Raw genomic sequence first — 20,353 nt, 5'->3', positions numbered from 1 at the left:
CATAACTAACAAGTTAACCTTCATTTCACTTACAATTATCTTCCAAGCTTTAAATTCATGTAATTAATTGGTGAAAGATTGAAACTGAAAACAAGTTATGGAAAATCTTCATCAGGATTCTCTGCACTTCTTTCAAACACCTGCAGCCAGCCTTCTGGATAAATAAACACATCTACCAGAGGTCAAATCTCAGACATTCCTCTCAAGTTCCTTGCATCGAATTACTCCACATTTGAGAAACTAAGGGCACAGATAACACACATATATATATATATATATACACACATATATGTATACATATATACATATACCACTGCATATATACCAGCTCTGTGTGTATATATACACACACAGGGGTGGTTATACTTATTATGGCTATGCAAGAACATGCAGTTCCAGTATCTTGTGTGCTATGTTTTTACCTACTCCTGAGCAAGGAGGATCAATTTTTAATGTTATGTTTAGGTTACCAATGACCTCAAACATCTTCACTGCCCTTTGGTTTAACAGGTTTTCATAGGTGGGTGAGATGGGAGGAGGCCCTTAAGCCTCCAGAGAAAACAAACTCCACAGCATTGAGACCACAGTCGGTGGAGGTAGCAATGGTTTTCAGCAGTTCAAATTTAATACTTGTCTCCCCTTTCTCTACAGATACCCAGGTAAAAAAAATCCCCCACTCTCATAAAATACAACAGCAGCAGTTACCAGTAAAAAATTAAATGCAAAAAAAAAGAAAAGAGACAAAGCATTGGAGAGAGAGACCGAGGGATGGATGAAATGGGTAAAGAAAGAAAAATATATTTCTTTTTTTTGAGAGGAGTCTGTTGTCTTCTTAAGACAGGGGTGAGGGTGTGGGTGGGGGAAGGGGGGGTGGGCAGCGAGGATTCTAAGAACTTGCTGTTGTGTTCATTCCAATTGGGAGGGGAGGAAAAAAAAGAAAGTGAACAAAAAACGAGTCGAGTCCAATCCAGCCAGGGGAAGGAACCAGCACTCTAAGGCAGGGATTTATTCAGGAAGGGCTTTCTCCCTCTGGACTGAAAGCAAATTTCACTCCTCTTTCGCCAGTGTGAGCGGTAGTGTGGATGTGTGTGTGTGTGTTTATGCGCGTGCGCACAAGCAAATGTATATATCAGTATGTATGATGGTGTATGTCTTTATGTCCGTATAGTGGATGCGGCTCCCCCTCTCACTTGCCGCGAAAGAGAGGTGGCATTTTTCTTTCCTCTTTTTCCTCATTCTTCTTCATTCGTTTGTTTGCTTTTCTTTTGTTTCTCCTAACATCAGTCCCCGACTACCTAGTAGTCATCCAAGTCGAAGAACTCATCGTCTTCTCCTTGATACTCCATGCCCTGGAAGTCCACCCTGTACCGCAAGATCCCTGAGGAAAACAGACAAGTGAGCTGCTCGTTGCGTAATCACAAATTCTCCCTTTAAGACATCTAGTCTAAAGGCTAATACATATCCTATAACCGTGGTCATTGCAAGTTTTACACAAAACAATGTCAACTTAACAGGCAAAAAAAATACAAAAATTCTTTATCCCCAGACACAGAAAGATTGCAGCTCAGATTAAGCTATGCCCTCCGTGGCGAACGGCAGCAAACTAGGTCTCCTAGCGACAGGCTGGCGCTATGGCACCACGGGACTCACCCCCAATGCCACCGAAGCCCTTGACAAACTGGGACCCCTCCTGGCTCTTGTCTGTAACAATTTCCAGCGTGGCTCCGAACTTCTTGTAGTTGTTGGCGAACCATTCCAGCAGGGGCATGCTCTCCAGGAGCTCGTGCTCCTGCCCTGTCTGCGCACACACACACACACAAATTGTGTTTAAGAAGCTAAAACTGTTGAATGAGGGAATACAACGCAACATGATAGGGTGTGTGTGTGGGTTAGGGGTGGAACGGTACATGTATTCGTACCGAACCGTACGCTACGGGCGTCACGGTTTGGTGCATGAAATTACACGGAGAATGCACGGTATAAAAATAAATTGCAAATTTATTGTGCAAATTAATTAATGTAATGCAGAACTACTGTTAGATACTCGTGTACTTTAGGGACATCTAATCTGTAGCTCTGATTGGCGCCGCCGTGAGTCAGAGATGGACTGAACCTTCGGTTTCCCATTCAGTTACACTAGTACAGGCGAGAGAGTGGTGGATAACACAAGCACTGTGTGTCGGCGTTGTTCAGCAGTTGTGGACAGTGACGTGCAGTCTGGGTAGGCAAGGTAGGCACAATGTGAGTGGAAATACATCTAACATGCTAACGCATATAACGCATCTGGCGTGTGCTAAATGACTAAAAATATCCGACGCCATCACCCAGGTGTGCCAATCACTGGAACGAGACAAAAAAATAAAAATAAACTTCTCTTCCCTACAGTGCTTAACCAGCCATTAGATACACATACAAATAGGGCCAAAAAAATTACTGACGCAATCGGAATTTACATATCTTCAATGCGCAGTATTCACTCGTAGAGGAACCTGGTTTGTTTTGCTTTTCCCTCCGTTGTACCGAACTCGTACCGAACCATGATGTGTGAACCGCGGTATGAACCGAACCGTGACTTCAGTGTACCGTTCCACCCCTAGTGTGTGTACACTCACCTCCTTGTCAGTGAAGTGGGATTTGTCTTTCTCCTGCTCTGGCGTTAAATACAGAGTCTTCTCATCTGAAACACAAAGAGACAGACAAGTGAGTGTGTGTCGCAGAGGCAGTATTTGCATATGGCAGTCACCATACCCTGGCTTTCAGACAAATTAGGGGATTTAAACAGCACATGAAGATGCACGTTAACCTTTTAATAATCCTGTTAAATTTGCGTGAAAACGCCTAAACAGCATACCCAAGGTAAATTGAAAGCTATTCTTGAACCATTTGGAGTACATGCATGTAAATGGTCTCTTTTCAAAGGTGACACTGACGTTATTTCCCGTTGTCAGGACTAGGGATGGGTATCGAGAACCGGTTCTTGTTTAGAACCGGTTCCCAGTGAATCGATTCCTTGGAATCGTTAGCAAAATTCCTTAACGATTCTCTGTGCCGTTAAACAATTAAAATGCTAAGTGTAATAATGGATTAAAAATCGATATGCTCAGTTTAATAATGGGACACGCGAACGTCTGTCTGAATAAACTATAAAAGTTCGCGCATAGACAGACTGCAGCAAACATGGCAACTAGGAAGAAGAGTTCTAAAGTTTGGTTGTATATCACACGACAAAATGACAACAACGCCACTTGTAACACGTGTAAAAAGTATATTTCGTGAAAAGGAGGAAATACTACAAATATGAAGAAGCATTTGAACACACAGCATGGAATGAAGTTACTTGAACATCATGTGTTTGATGCATGCAGCAGTGCAGCTAACGTTCGCGCTTCATCTCTAACTATCTAAGGTAGGGCTAAACTGCTCAAAAGTGATCACAACCACTTGTTACTGTGTGAAGCAATTTGCCTTTATTGTGTGTATCCGATCTAGTTATCTTCTGTCCCGTCATTTGAAGCATACATTTAGCTCCGGCATTCGTCTCCCATTAGTATTGGAATCAGATGGCTGAGCGGTGAGGGAGTCAGGCTAGTAATCTGAAGGTTGCCAGTTCGATTCCCAGTCGTTGCAAATGACGTTGTGTCCTTGGGCAAGGCACTTCACCCTACTTGCTTCGGGGGGAATGTCCCTGTACTTACTGTAAGTCGCTCTGGATAAGAGCGTCTGCTAAATTACTAAATGTAAATGTAGTATTGATCTTATTGATCATTTCACGTTATCGGGGCGGCGTGTGTTATCAGCAAACGTTCGCGTGTCGCATTATTAAACTGAGCATATCGATTTTTAATCCATTATTAAACTTAGGATTTTAATTGTTTAACCTTTTAATAGTCCTGTTAAATGTGATAAAAAGGTATTATTTTTCATAATTGTTATCTCTAATGAAAGGTGGTACTTAGAACTATCATATATTATAGCTAAATCCCCCATTAGTATTGCTGAAACACAACTGAAGCATGAACACATTGGAGTGCTTTATCTGATTCCCAGGATTGGCGCACAAAAAACACAGCTTGTGTCCATCCATTTTGCGCCCGTGGACTTGCAGTCTTTTACGGTGAATTTTTGTACACATTTTGTTTATAATAACGTGGTTTTATGGTTCTGTTACTTCGGAATGTCACTGTTGTATGGTGAGAGCGAATTATACCCTTGTTTTTTGTCACTGGTGTGTCACCTTGCACTCACTGCTCTCTGCTTCCTGGCAGTTCAGGACAAACGGTGTGCGTGCGTGCGTACCATTCTCTAGTCCGTTGCTCTCTGCCCCATGCACGCGCAGAATGTAACGCATGGTGTCGAGGTTCTCATAGACTATGAGGATTTCCACAGCACCCATTTCCAGGGCCTTCAGCGTGTCCTCCACCCCAAAACAGTACTTCCCCGTGTCCTGGCTGATCTCGTCAAAGTACCGACCTTCAGGAAGAAGAGGGGAGGTCGAAGGAGAGAGAGGGGAGTTGAAGAGAGAGAATGGGGGAAAGGTAGTGTAGAGAGAGGGTGGGCAGTTGAAGGGAGAGGGGGTGAAGGAAAGGTAAGAACAGTAATGGTTGGATAAATTGAAAACAAAACTATTTTGGTACTATGTGTTTCCTGAAAGAACGACAACATTCTGAGCAAACACGCTCACACACACACACACAATCCACTCGAGTAGCCTGAACTCTAACCTCAACATGTGCAAACACACACCTATGAGCTTCTTTTCCTGGATGAACTTGACGTTGGAGAGGACCTCAGCAGACAGCTCAATGGCCTGGTTGAAGCCGTTCTCACCCCCATAGGAGATGTCCACCAGTTTCAGCACTTTGGCTTGTAACCTCTGCTCTCACACACACACACACACACACACACACACACGAACACCTGGGGTTAACCAAGAAAAGCCGGATATTTCATACTTATGTTAGTAAGCATAAGAAACAATTCTCCCAAAACGAATTCTAGACAAACACAGTCTTCCCTCAACAGTGCTGCGCTAGGAAACCTGCTTTGGGGCATATAACCTTGTTGTTGATCTGTCAAATTATGCAGATTCATCAAAAAGTTCAAATGCATTTGAAATGTGATACGTAGACGATCATAGAGGAAACATTGACTGCAATGGAGCAGATGATGAACATTCAGCCAGTGCTGGACAGTATTTGGATTTAATAATCGACCCAGGTCTGACACACTAGCTCTCTCTCTCTCACTTAGTTGTACAGGTCTCTTACCGGGTCGAACATGTCGGACTGGCTGAGTTCGGTCTTGAAGTCTGCTGAGCCGGCGAGCACCATGCCTGCCACGTTGACCTTGTCGTTGGACACAAACAGCTGGACGGCCGTCTCGGCCACCTTCCTCACATAGTTGTGTCTCTTTTCCATCCTCAAACGGGCGAAACGCAGCGCCGACTGCCCTCCTCTGCCTGAAAGAGAGAGGGGGTGAGTCATTGGCTGACAGAGAGAAAGAGTAAAAAGACAAGAACTACCAGTCAGGTGGTCTAAAAAGCCATAAAGGTATTTCAACCATGTACAACCCAAAAGGGAAAAAGTCCACTTAGGCAGATAGGAGAGCATGGGATATGATTAAAGCATGTCTTAAACATGACCTTGTGAGTGTTTATGGAAAGCAGTTTTCTGGGTGACTGGGTGTAAGTATGTGACCATGTGACCGAGATTTCTGCTGGCATACCTCAGGTGTGCGAGTTAGTGTGTGTGTGTGTTGGAACCGGTGTTCCAGGGGATCATACCGTGCTTCTTGGGAAGGTCCACAGTGAATTTGTGCAGCACCTCTCTGGTGTTCCCCTGGAGGGTTCCAAACAGGGCGCCGCTGCCATCGATGACGATGAAGCCAAACTTGCTGTCGTCAGACAGGAGGGCCGTCAACGCCTGCGGGAGTGGAGGCCGGGGGAGGACAGAGGAAGACAGGAGAAGAAGAGAGAGAGAGATGAGGGGGATGGGGGTGGAAAAACAGGAAGGGAGGGAGGGAAGGTGATAAGTCTGTTGCTTAATTAGTAAACACGCGAGTCCGTTTTTTTCCTTCCTCTCCCCATAACACACGGACAGAGACAGAGCTCTCACCTCGGTGTGGAACTTATTGTCACAGAGGTACAGGGAGGTGTTGATGGGTTTGAAGGGCTCAAAGTCTATGTTGACTTTCTTCTCTTTGCCCTCCTCTGTCACGATGGTGCCACAGTACACTACTAGGCCATTAGGAGGCACTGGAAGAGAGAACAGGTGGGCTAGTCAGTGGACTGTTCACGAGAACCCTTTTTAAAATCAGAAGCAAAAACACATACCCAACAAGCACCTACTATTGTGTTTTGAGTTAGGGAACCATACACAGATACGTTTTATTAAGGCAAATCCAGGTTGGCTATTTTACAATTGAAACCATTTGTCGAAGATCATTATTTATTTAATCTTACACCCTTCATTAATTGTCATCTAGAAATGGGCTAAGTGAGTCATGGGAACTAGCTTTAGCTCTTTACACTGTAGAAGTCTAATACCACATATGGAGCGGAGCCTTGCAATACACTGTTAATGAAAATCAGGATTGGAGTCGTTGCCGAGGGGCGGCGAGGAGCATTGATTTTATACACTGAGGAAGCTAAACTTTTTAGTGATGCTGTGGGGCTTCAACCAATCAACACACCTCATGGAACACACAATGTCCATATTCTTTGTGTCTAATTGTCCCAGTGCTATATAGGCGTAATAAATTTTTTACTGACTTTATGACTACTGAGATTTCAACCAAAAACATGTATAAACGTATCTATACAAACGTCATCTTAAACGTAACTGCACGTAGCTTTGTAACAAGCTGGCTGCACGTAGCTTTGTAACAAGCTAGTTGCACGTAGCTTCTAACGTCACCAACCACACAGAGCGTTGAACTGTTATCAGTTCAACGCTGTTACACCTATGTTGGAGTCAGGTGGCTGAGCGGTGAGGGAGTCGGGCTAGTAATCCGAAGGTTGCCAGTTCGATTCCCGGTCATGCCAACTGACGTTGTGTCCTTGGGCAAGGTACTTCACCCTACTTGCCTCAGGGGAATGTCCCTTTACTTACTGTAAGTCGCTCTGGATAAGAGCGTCTGCTAAATGACTAAATGTAAATGTAAAATGTTATCAGCAAAGTGTCGCGGAGCGTGGAATCCACACGCCGCTACAAATGTAAGTGCCCGGTAAGTCTTTGTGCATGTGCACCACAAGTTCACTCACCCTTGTTATACAGCTTTAGTCTCTGCTGTACGGAGGTGATGGCCCCTAGCACAGACAGCCGGTTCACTCTGCTCTTGATGTTGGAGGCAGTGCCAAACTCGTCTGCCAGCATCTTGGCCACTCTGGAGATTTGGTCCTTGGGGGGGATGATCAGCGAGATCATACTGGTGCCATTACTGGGGGGGGGCATAGACAGGTGGTTAGACACTATATACAGTCACAACTATAGCCAGGTACCTACATACACACACCCACAGACAAACCATCATACTATCCCATACTAAGTTATCATACTAGCCCATACTAAGTTAGGCCAGGCTGATTGACAGTTGACCTTGTTTAGTGTCTAAGTTATCAGCTGTCAGCTAAGCAAGGCATGGTGCCTTTCACATGGTAAGCAAATTGTATAGCAGCTGAGAAGTACAGTATCTCCCTCCTCCACAGGTCTTACATTACTCGCCTGTCCCCCGCTTCAAGTGAGACACGATCTTCAACCCTGTGACCTCTTTCTGATTTGGTTCCATTGAGCAATTTGTCTGCCACCAAACACTATTGTGACAGGTTTTTCTGGTTGCAAATTGAGCGTGTGTGTTGGGGAGGGAGGGGGTTTGCAGAGCTTACACACAACAAACAGTTCTGTCCTTGACACCAAGGACTGTGTTAATGTCCACTGAGGTACATTGTGTGGTTTGCCTTTCACAGGTAGTGAAAGGCAAACCGGTACACGGACATGCTGACGCTGCACACGAATTCAAGGTAGGCAACAGCGGGAGTCAGGTGGCTGAGCGGTGAGGGAATCGGGCTAGTAATCCGAAGGTTGCCAGTTCGATTCCCGGTCATGCCAACTGACATTGTGTCCTTGGGCAAGGCACTTCACCCTGCTTGCCTCGGGGGAATGTCCCTGTATTTACTGTAAGTCGCTCTGGATAAGAGCGTCTGCTAAATGACTAAATGTAAATGTAACAGCACTGGGAGTGAATGGAACTAGGAAAATGGTCAGGCATGCGTAATACCACAGCTGGGGCGGCACATAATGCGTCAGTGAAGCCACTCACAGCACACATGTCTCAAGGAGGCTGAGAACCCCACGAATATCTCCAATGACAGTGGCAAGTGTCGTCTCTGAACAAGGAAACGCAACTAGCTAGCAACATGCCACGGCCACTTAAAATAGCTAGCAAGCTCAAAGCTTCTGTCACTTAACGTTGTTACCCACGTCACTTTGACAGCAAGTCAAAGCGACAACTCAACTGCTTTGTCTACACTGCAGCAATGTAACACATTCATCCCCAGGGAAACACCAACGTGCTTCTCTCGCCGGTCATCACAGTGGTGCGGCCTACATTTACCACAGCTATTCTCGCTAACCTGCAAAGATGACGTTGGACAGATCTGCAATGAGACCCTTTTCTTACCACCGAACTGAAGAGATTAATATTATCTGAATAGATAATAAAATGTAACAAACGCCGATACCAAGCTAGATAATTTGATGAAACAGTCAATGACACCTGTTAGCTACCCAACGAGGAAATCTAGCTTTCTAGCATAGCAAGCTAAGCTACCACTCCCAAATTCGGCCCCCACTCATTTGTTCCAGCTGTTCAGCAGTGGTCCAGTCACACCGGTCTGTTCTACACATCAGACGTTCAGACAGTCACACACCTACAAGCTGTAGCATCAAGTGGCGATCGATCACTTACCCACGGGCAGCTTCCAAACTTTTAATCAGCTTCTTGATTTTCCATATCTCCACGTTCCTATCCGCCGCGCTAGGGTCGTCCGCCATCTTTCTGCTGTAATCGCTTCAGCACCTGAAACGACGGGATAAAGACGATGAGAACATGAAGAACATTCACAGGCGGTAAACACAAAGCCACAGCAAGCCTCAAATTAGACTGGGGTTGCACAGTGTCTCATTTACCTCTCCGTCCGACCTCGCAGCGCGGTCACCGAGAGGCACCTGGCTTGTCCTGAGCTGATCCGGGTGGGGAGGACTACGCTGGCTGCCTGTGTCAGTAAAGTGCGCGGAATGAAACTAGGCCTACGCACTCTTCCGAGGCCCTAGAGTCCACCCTTTTACATTACCTAACGTTCAGTGCGACCTACTTTCGTCCCTCTTCACTGGGAACACCTAAAAAAGTGCAACAGTTAACCATGTCCAGAACTCGTAAGTGATTAAAAACAGTAGATAATACCGTACCTGCCTCGGGCAACGCCGCTCCGCTCTCGGTCTCTTGCGCTATGGCTGCCGCGCTAGCTAGTTCGGTGGTCAGAGAAATGACGTTGCCTATCTCCTGCTGGTTTCTCTCCTCCACAGTCTGCGCGTGGTACAATCGGACTCACATGTGGGAGGAGGTTAGAAATTCGGTTATGTTCACTTCCTGGAAACCGCATAGAAACGACGAGATACATTTTTGATTGGTCTATAGCAAATATCCGTCATAGATTTGTGAACAGTGATTGGATCAAGGAAAAAGAGACTTGGAAGATGTAGTTGTTACTCTTTTGTAGTACTTACACCATATACATCACACAACCTGCCTGACGACCTACAGATTTTCTGTGCGAAGAGAGAAAAACTGATGGAAAAGTATGACAGAATATTTTCTGTATGTTCACCATTCTCTCAAAGTATAAAAATCTTTTTGGAGAAAAACCTTTGTATTATTATCAAATAAAACCCATATAGGTTTGCTAATTATATATTTACACAGGTGAATAAATACATAAATAATCAGCAGTATGCGGTACAGGATGTAGCAACTGATTCATACCACTAGATGACAGCATTGAACTAATATAGAATGGATTTTTGGGAATCTACACATTTGAATTTGAATTGACCAAAATGAAAAGTAGCGGAGGAACAATCAATGTTAGTAGTTATCTATACCATACACACCGACATTGTCATTGAAATGATGCACGCAACATTTGCTGCATACAGTAATTGCCACTCACACTTATATTCTTTACACCGATATGATAACAGAATGACACAGCAAAAAACAGCTTGCCACCAAAAAAGCCCATTATAAAAAACACACTGATTCATTTGCTGCTTGACCTCGAACCTGTCGCCTGGAAACACATCCAATCATGTGTGCAAATGAACTGACAGGTAGAAAACTCCCTCATGGAAAGACACCCCAATGTTACTGTGATATGGCATCTGCCATGAGACCATCTCATGTGTCATGTTGTTTAATATGACAAGATGACGCTTTCTTAAACCAAGGTTACTGTAGACTCACAATTAGCATTTAATTACCACTTTGCAGTGCCTCACACCGCATCGTTTAACTGCTACTGACTTTGGAGGGAGGTTGACTGTCAAAGGTGTCCGGGACAGACTAGGCATCTGCGTGAGCATGGTAGTGACTGGGCAATGAGGTGGAGGGAGGGTTGGAGGGAGGGCGGGGGAATATGTGTGGGAGGGTTATGGCGAGAGCGACCCTGCACAGATGCCATCAGGTCCGCTCTGCTCCACTTTCCATCTGTGGCCATCTGCTACAACGGGGTGTAGAGAGAGAGAGGGAGCAAGGGAGATCTAACATAGGGAGGTGTGTGTGTGGGGGGGGGGATCGGCACACCAAGGTGTTCAAGGGCATCACTGCACTTGTCACCATCTGAACACCGGCCGAGAGGGTGTGGTACTTTGTGATGGTGGGGGAGGGGGGGAGGTGGCCAGAGAAGCTCCAGTTGGGATGACTCACAAGCACAAACACAAACAACACAGTGCACTGTTTATGTGTCACACCTCCTTGTTATTTGTTACTCTGTCACCTCCAGTCTGCTCTCGGACCGAGGGTTGTGAGGGTTTCAGTGGCTTCTTCTCCTGTTCAACTTTCAGCATGGATGTGTGAACTATGTAAATAGTTCAATACAACAACACAGACTTCTGTTATTGTAACTTCTAACCCCACCATAATGACAAGACACGCTGATGCCCTAACAGTTGGGCTCCCCTCTGACAAATTTCTCTCTTTGGAGTGTGTCTGGCTCAGCTTTCTAGAAGAATCTCTGAGCCCCTTACAGGGAATGTGCCGGTGGCTCCTTGCTCACTAATCTGTGACTCACTGTCTCTCTGGCAGGATAAAAAGAGCGGATCATAATTCGTAAACATTTCAATAGCCAATTTAGTCTCTTGCTGAAACCCTCACATACTTATAATTTTGTGTGTGTGTGTTTGAACATGGTGTGGCTGGAATCTTCTGTTATCTCCTATGTGTTACTGTGTGTATGTGTTTATGTAGTAGGTAGTGCCAAGATGTTTCTGTGGTTGTATGTTTCCATTTTTTATCTCAGTTTGCATTCCAGTCACATCGATCCTTCATTCTTTCTGTCTTTCCCTCCTCTCTCTCTCTCTCTCTCTCTCTCTCTCTCTCTCGTCCTCAGAGGCAGACAGGAGATTTACGGATCTGCTTCCAAATATTAAGTGGATTAATCAGGAACAGAGAGCTGGGATGTCATAAATATAAATGAGGGCTTCTGTGAGACGTGGGGCCAAGCGTACCCTCCATGTCCAAACACTGTAGGCCATTAGGAGTTTATCAGTAGTGGATTAAAGCCCAATAATCTCCATTTAAGGAAGCCGGGGACTACCAGGCCTCTGAAAATGATGGCTCTGATGGGGGTCAAATCAGGATTCGACATGGGTTAGAGTTGGTTGATGCCACACCCTGAGTTAGAGAATCCACTCTGGCTAAGCTGAGTTCAGAAATATTCGTTTTAGTTGAAAAAAATGATGGTCTCCAAACATCTTTTACATACCATTTTGTTTGCTTTAAAAGGCAGAAAAGGTTGAGAAAATGATTAGTGTCACTGAACACCCTCCAAATGATTGACTCTGACATCATACCAGAACTAGTTTGACAACTGTTGTGTTTACTGTCTCTCTGAGCTCGGAGACAGAATGTTGTGTCAACACGTCAGTCAGATAATGGCTACCACCCGTCTCCTCCCTCTCAGGGTGCCCAGGGATTCACTGTATGCAGCTGCCGCTCCTATCTCCCTGACAGCATCCCGAGGGCTCCTCCACTCTCTTCCCTTTGTCCTGTGTCTATAGAGAAAACGTAACAAGCTGCACACACACATCAAACCTCCTGTGCTGTCAACAACCAGGTCCCCCAGCGAAGGACATCATTTTCTTTTTGTTGGTGGCTCGACCGGCCCATGTAGCTGCAGAGCTTTCCATTCCAATATCTTCCCGGTTTGTTTGTTTTCCTGTGTCGACTGTCAGAGAATTGCTTGAGTTGGGGGCCGGGGGTCGGGGGAGGTCCTGGAGATCAGAACGCGGGCATGAGTCTGATTTTATACCAGTGAGTTTAGCTTTCATGGTAATCACGGCATCACTTACTGCATCACAGCTTTGAACCAGTCTGAAATCACTGTGACAAAGCCACTGGCTTGACAGTAAAGTACAGCGGCAGATGGAAGGATGAAGAGAGAGATAAAGAGAGAAGGATGACAGCCAAAAAAGGAAGGAGAGGTAGAGAAGAGATAAGAAAGAGATGTGGAAAGAAAGAGTGAAAGAGAGACAGAGATAAATAGAGAGGGGGAGAGATAGCAAGCGAGAAGGAGAAATTGATTTTCCCCCGGGTGCATAAATCAAATAGAGTACAAAAAGGGCATTATCAAATCGATGAATTTAATACAGTATATTAAATGAAGACAATAGCATGTCTACTGAAGGGAGTTCACTGTGACGGATGGCGGTGGATTAATCCAAAGTCAACATTTGGATGAAGGATAAGCTAGTCTGGATGAAATGACACAACTCTTAAAGTCTTGAGTCATGACTGGTACCTCTATCATGAAAGCTTGTCTCATGTTCATGTACTTTGTGTGCATGCACCTCTGAACATAGAAGTGTGTGTCCATTTGCAGCAGTGCAGCTGTGTCAAGTCCAGTTCAGCTGTGTGTGTTTGTGTGTGTGTGTGAGAACATGCATAAAAAAGACCAACTCAATTAGGACATACCAAACTGTTACAGGACAGGACAGACTTAAATTTATTCAGACAAACATTGTGGAACTGTTACAATAAAATTAAGATATTTTCAGCCCATAACATCAACATTCCATTAGAACTCCAGAAGGGAAAATAAAAATAATACACTCAAAAACCTTACTACACTATGCTATGGAAAGAGCTACAGGAACCTAGCTACATTAAGGACAATCCATTTACACACCTCAGTCTTTTAAATGCAACTGGACAACGCCACAGTGCCTTCACATGGCAATACGTTATATTACATCCCTTAAACGTTAGTATTTTTTCTCTTTACAAGGTAAAAAATATAGAGAATTAACAAAGACGACTTTTGCGAGATATGGCCATTCATGTTCGTATTGAGTAGTGTAGTAGCAGTCGTAGTACAACCGTTTTGTGTGTCTGCGTGTGGACATTTCAACAACTGCTGAGAACAGGAAGTGATGTGAGAAGGTAAGGGGATTAGAGGTTATTGGTCTTCTGTTGACGTTTGAGCAACAAGTGAAACGTGGACAAAGGGTGGCGAGGGGTTCTCAACTTTTTTGTACAAGCAGGCCAGGCAAAGGGGGTAGGCAGCTGTGACATCAGGATGGGGCAAGTGTCACTGATGACACCATGAGAGGGGTACGTTGAGGCCAGGTCGGTGTCAACCACAGGTGAGGTATTACAGATCTACAACAAGCAATGACTTTTTACACGCACGTTACGAGTATGTTACAGTCACGTGTAATGTTTGAAGACATCCGGGGTCAAAACTCATAAGGGTTGTCATGCATGTTATCGATGAGGTATATCAACAACCAATCAATATCAGGGATCAAAGGTGGAGGGAGCAATCAATCGATAGAGGGATCAAGGGAGATCATGATCCACATTGATCTTACATTATCTTTCATAGAGGCTGACTGAGGACAGAGCACTGGATGAAGTCTGTAAGACCTGTGAGTATGATATGATAGGCTAGCCGCGAGACAGAAGAAGGAGAGTAAAGGGGAGGGAGGAGTAGACCGTAATTCACAGACAAGAGGGAAGAAAGAACCTGAAACAGATTTGGGCAAAATAAAAATAAGAAAAAAACAGCATCACTTTCCTCCACTGAGATTCCCTTCTTCCCAAAAGTCTTCCAGCAGATATCCCACAATCCTTGGGGAGCTCGACGAGATGAAAGCCTGACTCCACGGGCGTGAAATGGACGCCCATTACCCACAACCCCCCATCCCGTTAAATCATGGGCTAGATCACCGCTTGGCACGGAGAGAGACACCCCCATCTCACTGGGGAGATCCCCTCCCTCCCTCCCTCCCTCCCGCCCCCCCTCCCTCCCTCCCTCCCTCCCGCCCCCCCCTCCTTCCCTCCCTCCCTCGCTCCCTCCCCCCCTCCCTCCCTCGGAAGACCTCAAATAAGGGAAATGAGACGAAAGAGAGAAAGAGATTGCACTCTAAAAGTCACTCACCCCGTCCCTGGTTTGAGGTTTAGAGATGGCAGAGGAGGACGTGAGTAGGCAGAGAGAGTGGGGGAGAGAGAGAGAGAGAAAGAGAGAATAGGCAAATTCACAAGGGGCCGCCTAAACAATTAAGTGAATTTGAAGTTGTGTGAGAGTGCACAGATGAAGTTTGCCAGCAATAGAAAGATAAAGGGGCAAAGAGAGAAAGAAGACATACAGAGAACGCATCTGAATGTGAACAAGCAGGGTTGACATGTGATAGACTGTTTTTTAATGAACTTGTTTTTCTGGTAATAATCTGTCTGTATCAGTAGGAAATGGTGACATTAGAGCTGAGAGGGTCACTGAACCTAGAGTGGAGCAGAGATGTCTTTGGTGGCCTGTAGAAGGCTGGGGAGGAATGGACCAAATTGAATATCACAATAGATTCTTTAAGTAAAAACCATCTGCCCAGAGCCTCATCACGCTGTTAAAAGTGCAGTGTAACAGTCCACTGCAAGAAGGTGAGTGACACAGCATAAAAACAACTGATAAAATAGTGCCTCCAACTCAACTCACAGTGGAACCGTGTGATGAGTAGCCAAGGTTGTTTGGATACCAAAGTGAAATGCCACTGAACCTTGTATTTGTGTGCTTTAACCATCAGTAGGCCATCCTTCAAACTGATTTTAAATGTTCATAACCAGTATTAAAATGAGAACAGATGCCTCCTGGTGGTCTGGTAAGAGTAAGCAAGGTAGAGACCTCATAAGGAGATGAACTGACGACACTGGACTGAGTTATCTGCCTGTTTCACATCTATAAAAATGCATAGAGTCAGTCACTTACTAAACCTAAGTAGCTACAGAACCTCAACTCCATCACAAACAAAGCCTGCTGAAGTAATTTTTTCTTTTTTTTTTCTTGAGACGGAGCATGACACTTGTGTTTACTCGTTCTTCAAAGCTAAAGCATAAAAAGCGTTCCCCCACATCCCTTTCTTCCTGCTAGCTTCTGAAAGCAAAATGTCCTGCAGAGGTTATCCCTCATGACAGGTTCTCTTTGTATGGATAGAACAAGAGGTCCAGGAACAAGGCAGCTTCGATAGGCTGACATTTCCTCCAAACCAGAAATTGAATCTGGATAAACAAAAACATTACGTGTTTTTGAGCCTAAAGTAGCAAATTAGATATGTACTCTTTGCAGCTAAGTGGCAAACCTCCTGTGTTTGGTATTGACAGCAAACTACCACCCACAACCTTGATGAAACAACGCAGCAAATTAAGATTCGGCAGCAACAAAAAAGCGAAGACTACCGCGGGCACTGGCAGCAAACTGAAGCGGAATCATATATCCTGTCCATGCCGCCATATAAATGATTATAGCCGGCCAAACCCAACCTCTTGTTCTCAGTGGAATGTCGAGGAGGGAACATGCAGAAAACACACAGACCATCCTTCTCTGTGACTCAGGGAAATCTCTGGGTCTCTCAAAGACATCAAGACCCACAATCCTCCTGTAAATCAAGAGAACGTATAAAGAAGGAACACCAGAAACATCCCACACGTGGCACACAGGGAGGCAATTCAATGGAACTTAATGGCTCAGTGCTGTAGTCGTTTTGTGTAGAACATTGTGACGACTTCCTTGTTTATATGTTCCTTGTTACTGAGAACATTTCTCAAAACTCTGGAGATTGACGACAGAAACATTCTAGGACAGAGAGAAAGACAGAATCTGGAGCCTCGTTAGCCAACCTATTTACATCCAAATAGTCTCTGGTCTCATGTTCATACCAGAGGCTTAAATAGAGAGGAGGAGAACAGAGAGAGAGAGGAAGAGAGGGGTGAGGAGAGGAACCAAGACATAGGAACGTTACTGCAAGTAGTAGTCAAGAGTCTGTAGGTTTAAGTTGACAATAGAAGCACGGCTCAAGAAGAAACGGGAAGAAGAAAAAGTCTCTGTTGAAGGAGGGAAAAAGACAGGAAAAGAGTGATCGAGAGGAACGTATAAAGGGGGCAAAAGGGGGAAGAAATGTGGACTGAGGGGAGGCGTGGTGGATGGGGCAGAAGAGAGACTGAATTGGCTTCAGGTCTGCGTCGAGGAAACGGATGTCCCTGGTCGGTTGCTGAGAGGATGGATGGAGGGCGGAGCTACCAGACGTAGCCAATCTCGTCATCCTTGTCGTCTTCCTCGTCCTCGTCGTCCTCGATCGCTCCCCGGGGGTGGATCCGGCCACGCCTCTGCTTCTGCCGGCTCCTCCCAGTCTTAGGTGGCTCCTCCTCCTGGTCGTCGAGGAGAATGACCGCGCCACCGCTGCCAAAGTCACCCGAGGTCTCCTGGTCCTCCTCTACGCAGACAGAAGGACAGACAGGTCAGTGGTAGAGACTGACAGTAGGCAGGCATGCAGACAAAAGGTCTCAAAAAAATAAGTTATTCAGTGTGGCCTTTTTTTTCAGTGCAAACGTTTCATCTCACCACTGTACTGTTATGTGTGCTTCAGCAGTTTGATTCAACGAGTTTGATTCAACATCCATCTAAAAGCTTGTAGCGTTAGAAAACACTATCCTTTAAGTCCCTAATACAGAGGAGGGCGTATCACAGCAGCCAAGGCAGACAGAGATAAGACTACACAGGATATTCAAAGGTGTCTGTATTGCTGAAGAAAGCGGCCATTAGCACGCACACACACACACACTTGCACACCAGTCACACACACACTTGCACACCAGTCACACACACGCACCAACGCTAGAGCCTGAGTATAGCAATTGTCGGAGAAGATTAGTTCTCTTGTGCCTTAGATGTATCAAGATGCAAAATACACACTCACACACTCTACAACAAAAACAAAATTTGCTTTGATGGCAACAGACCGAAGACTTAATTTGCCTCCCCACACACCACCCCCCACAACCCTCACACACACCTCAAGTCAGGGGTCGTGATGCGTCTACAAACTACCAACTTATTCTGATGCCTGCCACGTTCAGCAGCATCTTTAAAGCAGAGTTAAGCGAGCTGCCTCCTGCTCCCAGATACCACAAGCAGAGATAACACACACACCACTGCCTGCAGAACACCTGTATCAAAGAGCAGCCACACAAAGCCTGACCGTCCTCCAAAACACGGGTGGGTGTCTGGGCATAGGGAGGGCTGGGAGGCCATTCTGATTCAATAGATGTTTGTTTGACTTCTCAGAGATAGAGAAAAAGAGAGAGAGAGATTTTTGTGTCTTATCACAGGTGGGGTTGCTGTGCATGTGTCTTACCACAGGTGGGGTTGCTGTGCATGTGTCTTACCACAGGTGGGGTTGCTGTGCATGTGTCTTACACAGGTGGGGTTGCTGTGCATGTGTCTTATCACAGGTGGGGTTGCTGTGCATGTTTTCTTACCACAGGTGGGGTTGCTGTGCATGTTGTCTTACCACAGGTGGGGTTGCTGTGCATGTGTCTTATCACAGGTGGGGTTGCTGTGCATGTGTCTTATCACAGGTGTGGTTGCTGTGCATGTGTCTTACCACAGGTGGGGTTGCCCCTGTTTTCGGGAGCCGGCGATCTCATTGCCATACTTGTCCACGCACCAACACTGACGGTGCTGCCATGGCACTGGGTAGGCTTGAAGTACCCTTCCTCAGAACAACGAGGAATATAGGCCCCTGGAGAGAGAGAGACGGAGAGAAATAGAAGGGGTGGGGGTAAAAGAGAGAGAGAGAGAGAGGAGAGCGAAGAGAGAGAGAGAGAGAGAGAGAGAGGACGAGGAGAGAGAGAGAGAGAAGACGACGGAAGAGAAGATAGAGAGAGAGAGAGAGAAGGAGGGGGGGGGAGGTTGGCGAAAAAGAAATAAGAAAGAGAGAACGAAGAGAGAAGACCCAAAGAGAGGGAGATAACAAGGAGAGAAGACAAGGGAACACATTTAAAAAGCTCTCCAGTGATCAACATCAGGGGCAGTAAAACCCACATCTCCTGTGCTGCTCTCTCTCTCTGCCCCTGGCTCCAGGTTTCTTGTGTATTCAGAAGCTGAGGCTGGCGATCAATTACTACCTCTAAGGCTTGGAGACAACAGCCATACATCCTGCTTAAGGCAGACTAGTCACTTTCAATAACGACACACACAGGAGTGCAAACACACACGCACACGCACAGTCAAATGCATGCACAAAACAAACATACACAGCCACGCACACTCCCAGACACACACACTCCATCTCTTTTCCCTTCATATGACCCAGTCAAAGACCATTTCTCACTGTGTGCTTTGTTTGGTTTGAGTTATAACACTATTATTGTAGTAAATGAGGAGCCATCGGCACAGGGGACAAAAGGGGACGTGAATGTGTGTGTGTTTGTGTTGTGTGTGTGTGTGTGAGAAAGAGAGTATTTGTCTGTGTGTTTTTGACACTAGACCCAAACAGGTAGTGTCATTTGTTGAGGCATTTGCCATCGTACGGAGGTGAGTTTGTATGATTGATTAACAGCTGTCACTCAGGATGACTGACCAATGAGGCTCTTTCGCCGGCCCTGAGCCTGAATCCTGTTCATCTCATTCTGGCAAGGACAGACCTGCAAAACACACACCATTTCACAGTGCTTTATTGTCATGCTGAAAGCTCAGTTTAAATACTGCAAACCAAAAATAAAGCAAATAAACAGTAAATGTCAACACACTATTTATGCATAATTCAAAAAACAATATTTCTGCTCTTCTCTCTCTCTCTCTCTCTCTCTCTCTCTCTCTCTCCTCTCTCTCTCTCTCTCTTCTCTCTCTCCCTCCCTCCCTCCTTCCCTCCCTCCCTCCCTCTCTGCCCTCCCCTACCCTCCCTACCCTCCCCTACCCCCCCTCCCTCTGTCCCTCCTCGTGTCTCCGCCTCTCTCACCATCAGTTTCTGGAAGCAGTAGCACCACTCATTGTTGGACAACTTCCCGTCCTTGAAGGAGTCGCAGGAGTTGAACAGCGGCTTCATGCACAGCTCGTACTTATCCAGGTAGATGGCACCCAGCTCTGATTGGTCCAACAGGAGGTCATAGTTCATGTCTAACTTGTTTGAACATCCAACCCAGGGAGTCCTTACAGATGGGAAGAATGCTAGTGTCGAACCCTGGAGGAGAGATTGGGATTGGGGAGGGGGGGAGAAAGAAAGAGAGAGAGAGAGAGATAGAGAGAGGGAGGAAGGAGAGAGAGAGGGACAGAGAGAGCAGAGAGAGAGAGGAAGAGAGAGAGAGAGAGAGAGAGAGAGAGAGAGAGAGAGAGAGAGGGGGGGGGACAGACGGTGGGCACAGAGAAAGACTTTATAGAAAACAAAAGGGGGTTGAGAGAGAGAGCTTATTTTGTCCATGCATGCCTTACCCATTCTCTCCATCTCATATGAAGTTAGTTTACAAGAGAGAGAGAGAGAGAGAGAGAGAGAGGAGAGAGAGAGAGTGAGAGAGAGAGAGTCTATGTATGTGTTTGAGAGGATATGTGCTGAAGACAGAGTTCAGGCTGGGGGACATGTGTTTGGTGTCTGAGGTTGAGTCAGAGAGACTTCCACGTTTCTAAGGAGGTGCTAGTCTGTGTTGACATTTTGAAGGGAGTGAAATAGGTTGCTGTCGTCACCCATGAGAATGGAAAAGAGCAACTCTCTGACAGTTAGCATTTGATGTATCATTTAAAAAAAAAGACATTAAGGAC

At 45.7% G+C, this 20,353-nt stretch overlaps 2 protein-coding genes across 4 annotated transcripts in view; both read right to left on the bottom strand.

Moving 5' to 3' along the window:
• Positions 1 to 601: 601 nt before the first annotated feature.
• Positions 602 to 9,586, bottom strand: LOC136953984 (eukaryotic peptide chain release factor subunit 1). 3 transcript variants are annotated; one of them, XM_067247491.1, is made up of 12 exons: positions 9,465 to 9,586; positions 9,186 to 9,271; positions 8,965 to 9,075; positions 7,262 to 7,437; positions 6,114 to 6,253; positions 5,783 to 5,921; positions 5,268 to 5,458; positions 4,744 to 4,873; positions 4,297 to 4,470; positions 2,613 to 2,677; positions 1,651 to 1,798; positions 602 to 1,378 (listed from the first exon to the last, which is right to left on the bottom strand). In XM_067247491.1, exons 3-12 carry the CDS (start codon positions 9,048 to 9,050, stop codon positions 1,296 to 1,298), a joined length of 1,332 nt encoding a protein of 443 aa, XP_067103592.1. In that variant the 5' UTR covers positions 9,051 to 9,075; positions 9,186 to 9,271; positions 9,465 to 9,586; the 3' UTR covers positions 602 to 1,295. The 3 variants fall into 3 exon arrangements, with proteins under 3 accessions (XP_067103592.1, XP_067103594.1, XP_067103593.1); XM_067247493.1 differs by having other exon boundaries at positions 9,186 to 9,395; positions 9,465 to 9,531; XM_067247492.1 differs by lacking the exon at positions 9,465 to 9,586 and having other exon boundaries at positions 9,186 to 9,438.
• A 7,241-nt stretch (positions 9,587 to 16,827) lies between these two features.
• The window catches only part of spock1 (SPARC (osteonectin), cwcv and kazal like domains proteoglycan 1), a 21,800-nt gene continuing 18,274 nt past the window's right edge, over positions 16,828 to 20,353 (bottom strand). Inside the window, 7 exon segments of the mRNA XM_067248117.1 lie at positions 16,828 to 17,033; positions 18,111 to 18,124; positions 18,219 to 18,276; positions 18,279 to 18,341; positions 19,182 to 19,245; positions 19,560 to 19,727; positions 19,729 to 19,781. Coding sequence (XP_067104218.1) covers positions 16,837 to 17,033; positions 18,111 to 18,124; positions 18,219 to 18,276; positions 18,279 to 18,341; positions 19,182 to 19,245; positions 19,560 to 19,727; positions 19,729 to 19,781 — 617 coding nt within the window. The 3' untranslated portion in view covers positions 16,828 to 16,836.

The sequence above is a fragment of the Osmerus mordax genome, chromosome 12, assembly GCF_038355195.1.
Source record: "Osmerus mordax isolate fOsmMor3 chromosome 12, fOsmMor3.pri, whole genome shotgun sequence".
NCBI lineage: Eukaryota > Metazoa > Chordata > Actinopteri > Osmeriformes > Osmeridae > Osmerus > Osmerus mordax.
This window is presented reverse-complemented; position numbering and strand designations above follow the sequence as displayed.

Bases quoted from the DNA above. Each gene is read 5' to 3' on its own strand.
- LOC136953984 (XM_067247491.1), bottom strand. From the start codon at position 9,050: ATGGCGGACGACCCTAGCGCGGCGGATAGGAACGTGGAGATATGGAAA. The intron at 6,254-7,261 runs GTGAGTGAACTT...TCTCTCTTCCAG, and splicing joins ACTAAAGCTGTATAACAAGG to TGCCTCCTAATGGCCTAGTA. The intron at 2,678-4,296 runs GTACGCACGCAC...TTTGTGTTTCAG, and splicing joins GAGCAACGGACTAGAGAATG to ATGAGAAGACTCTGTATTTA.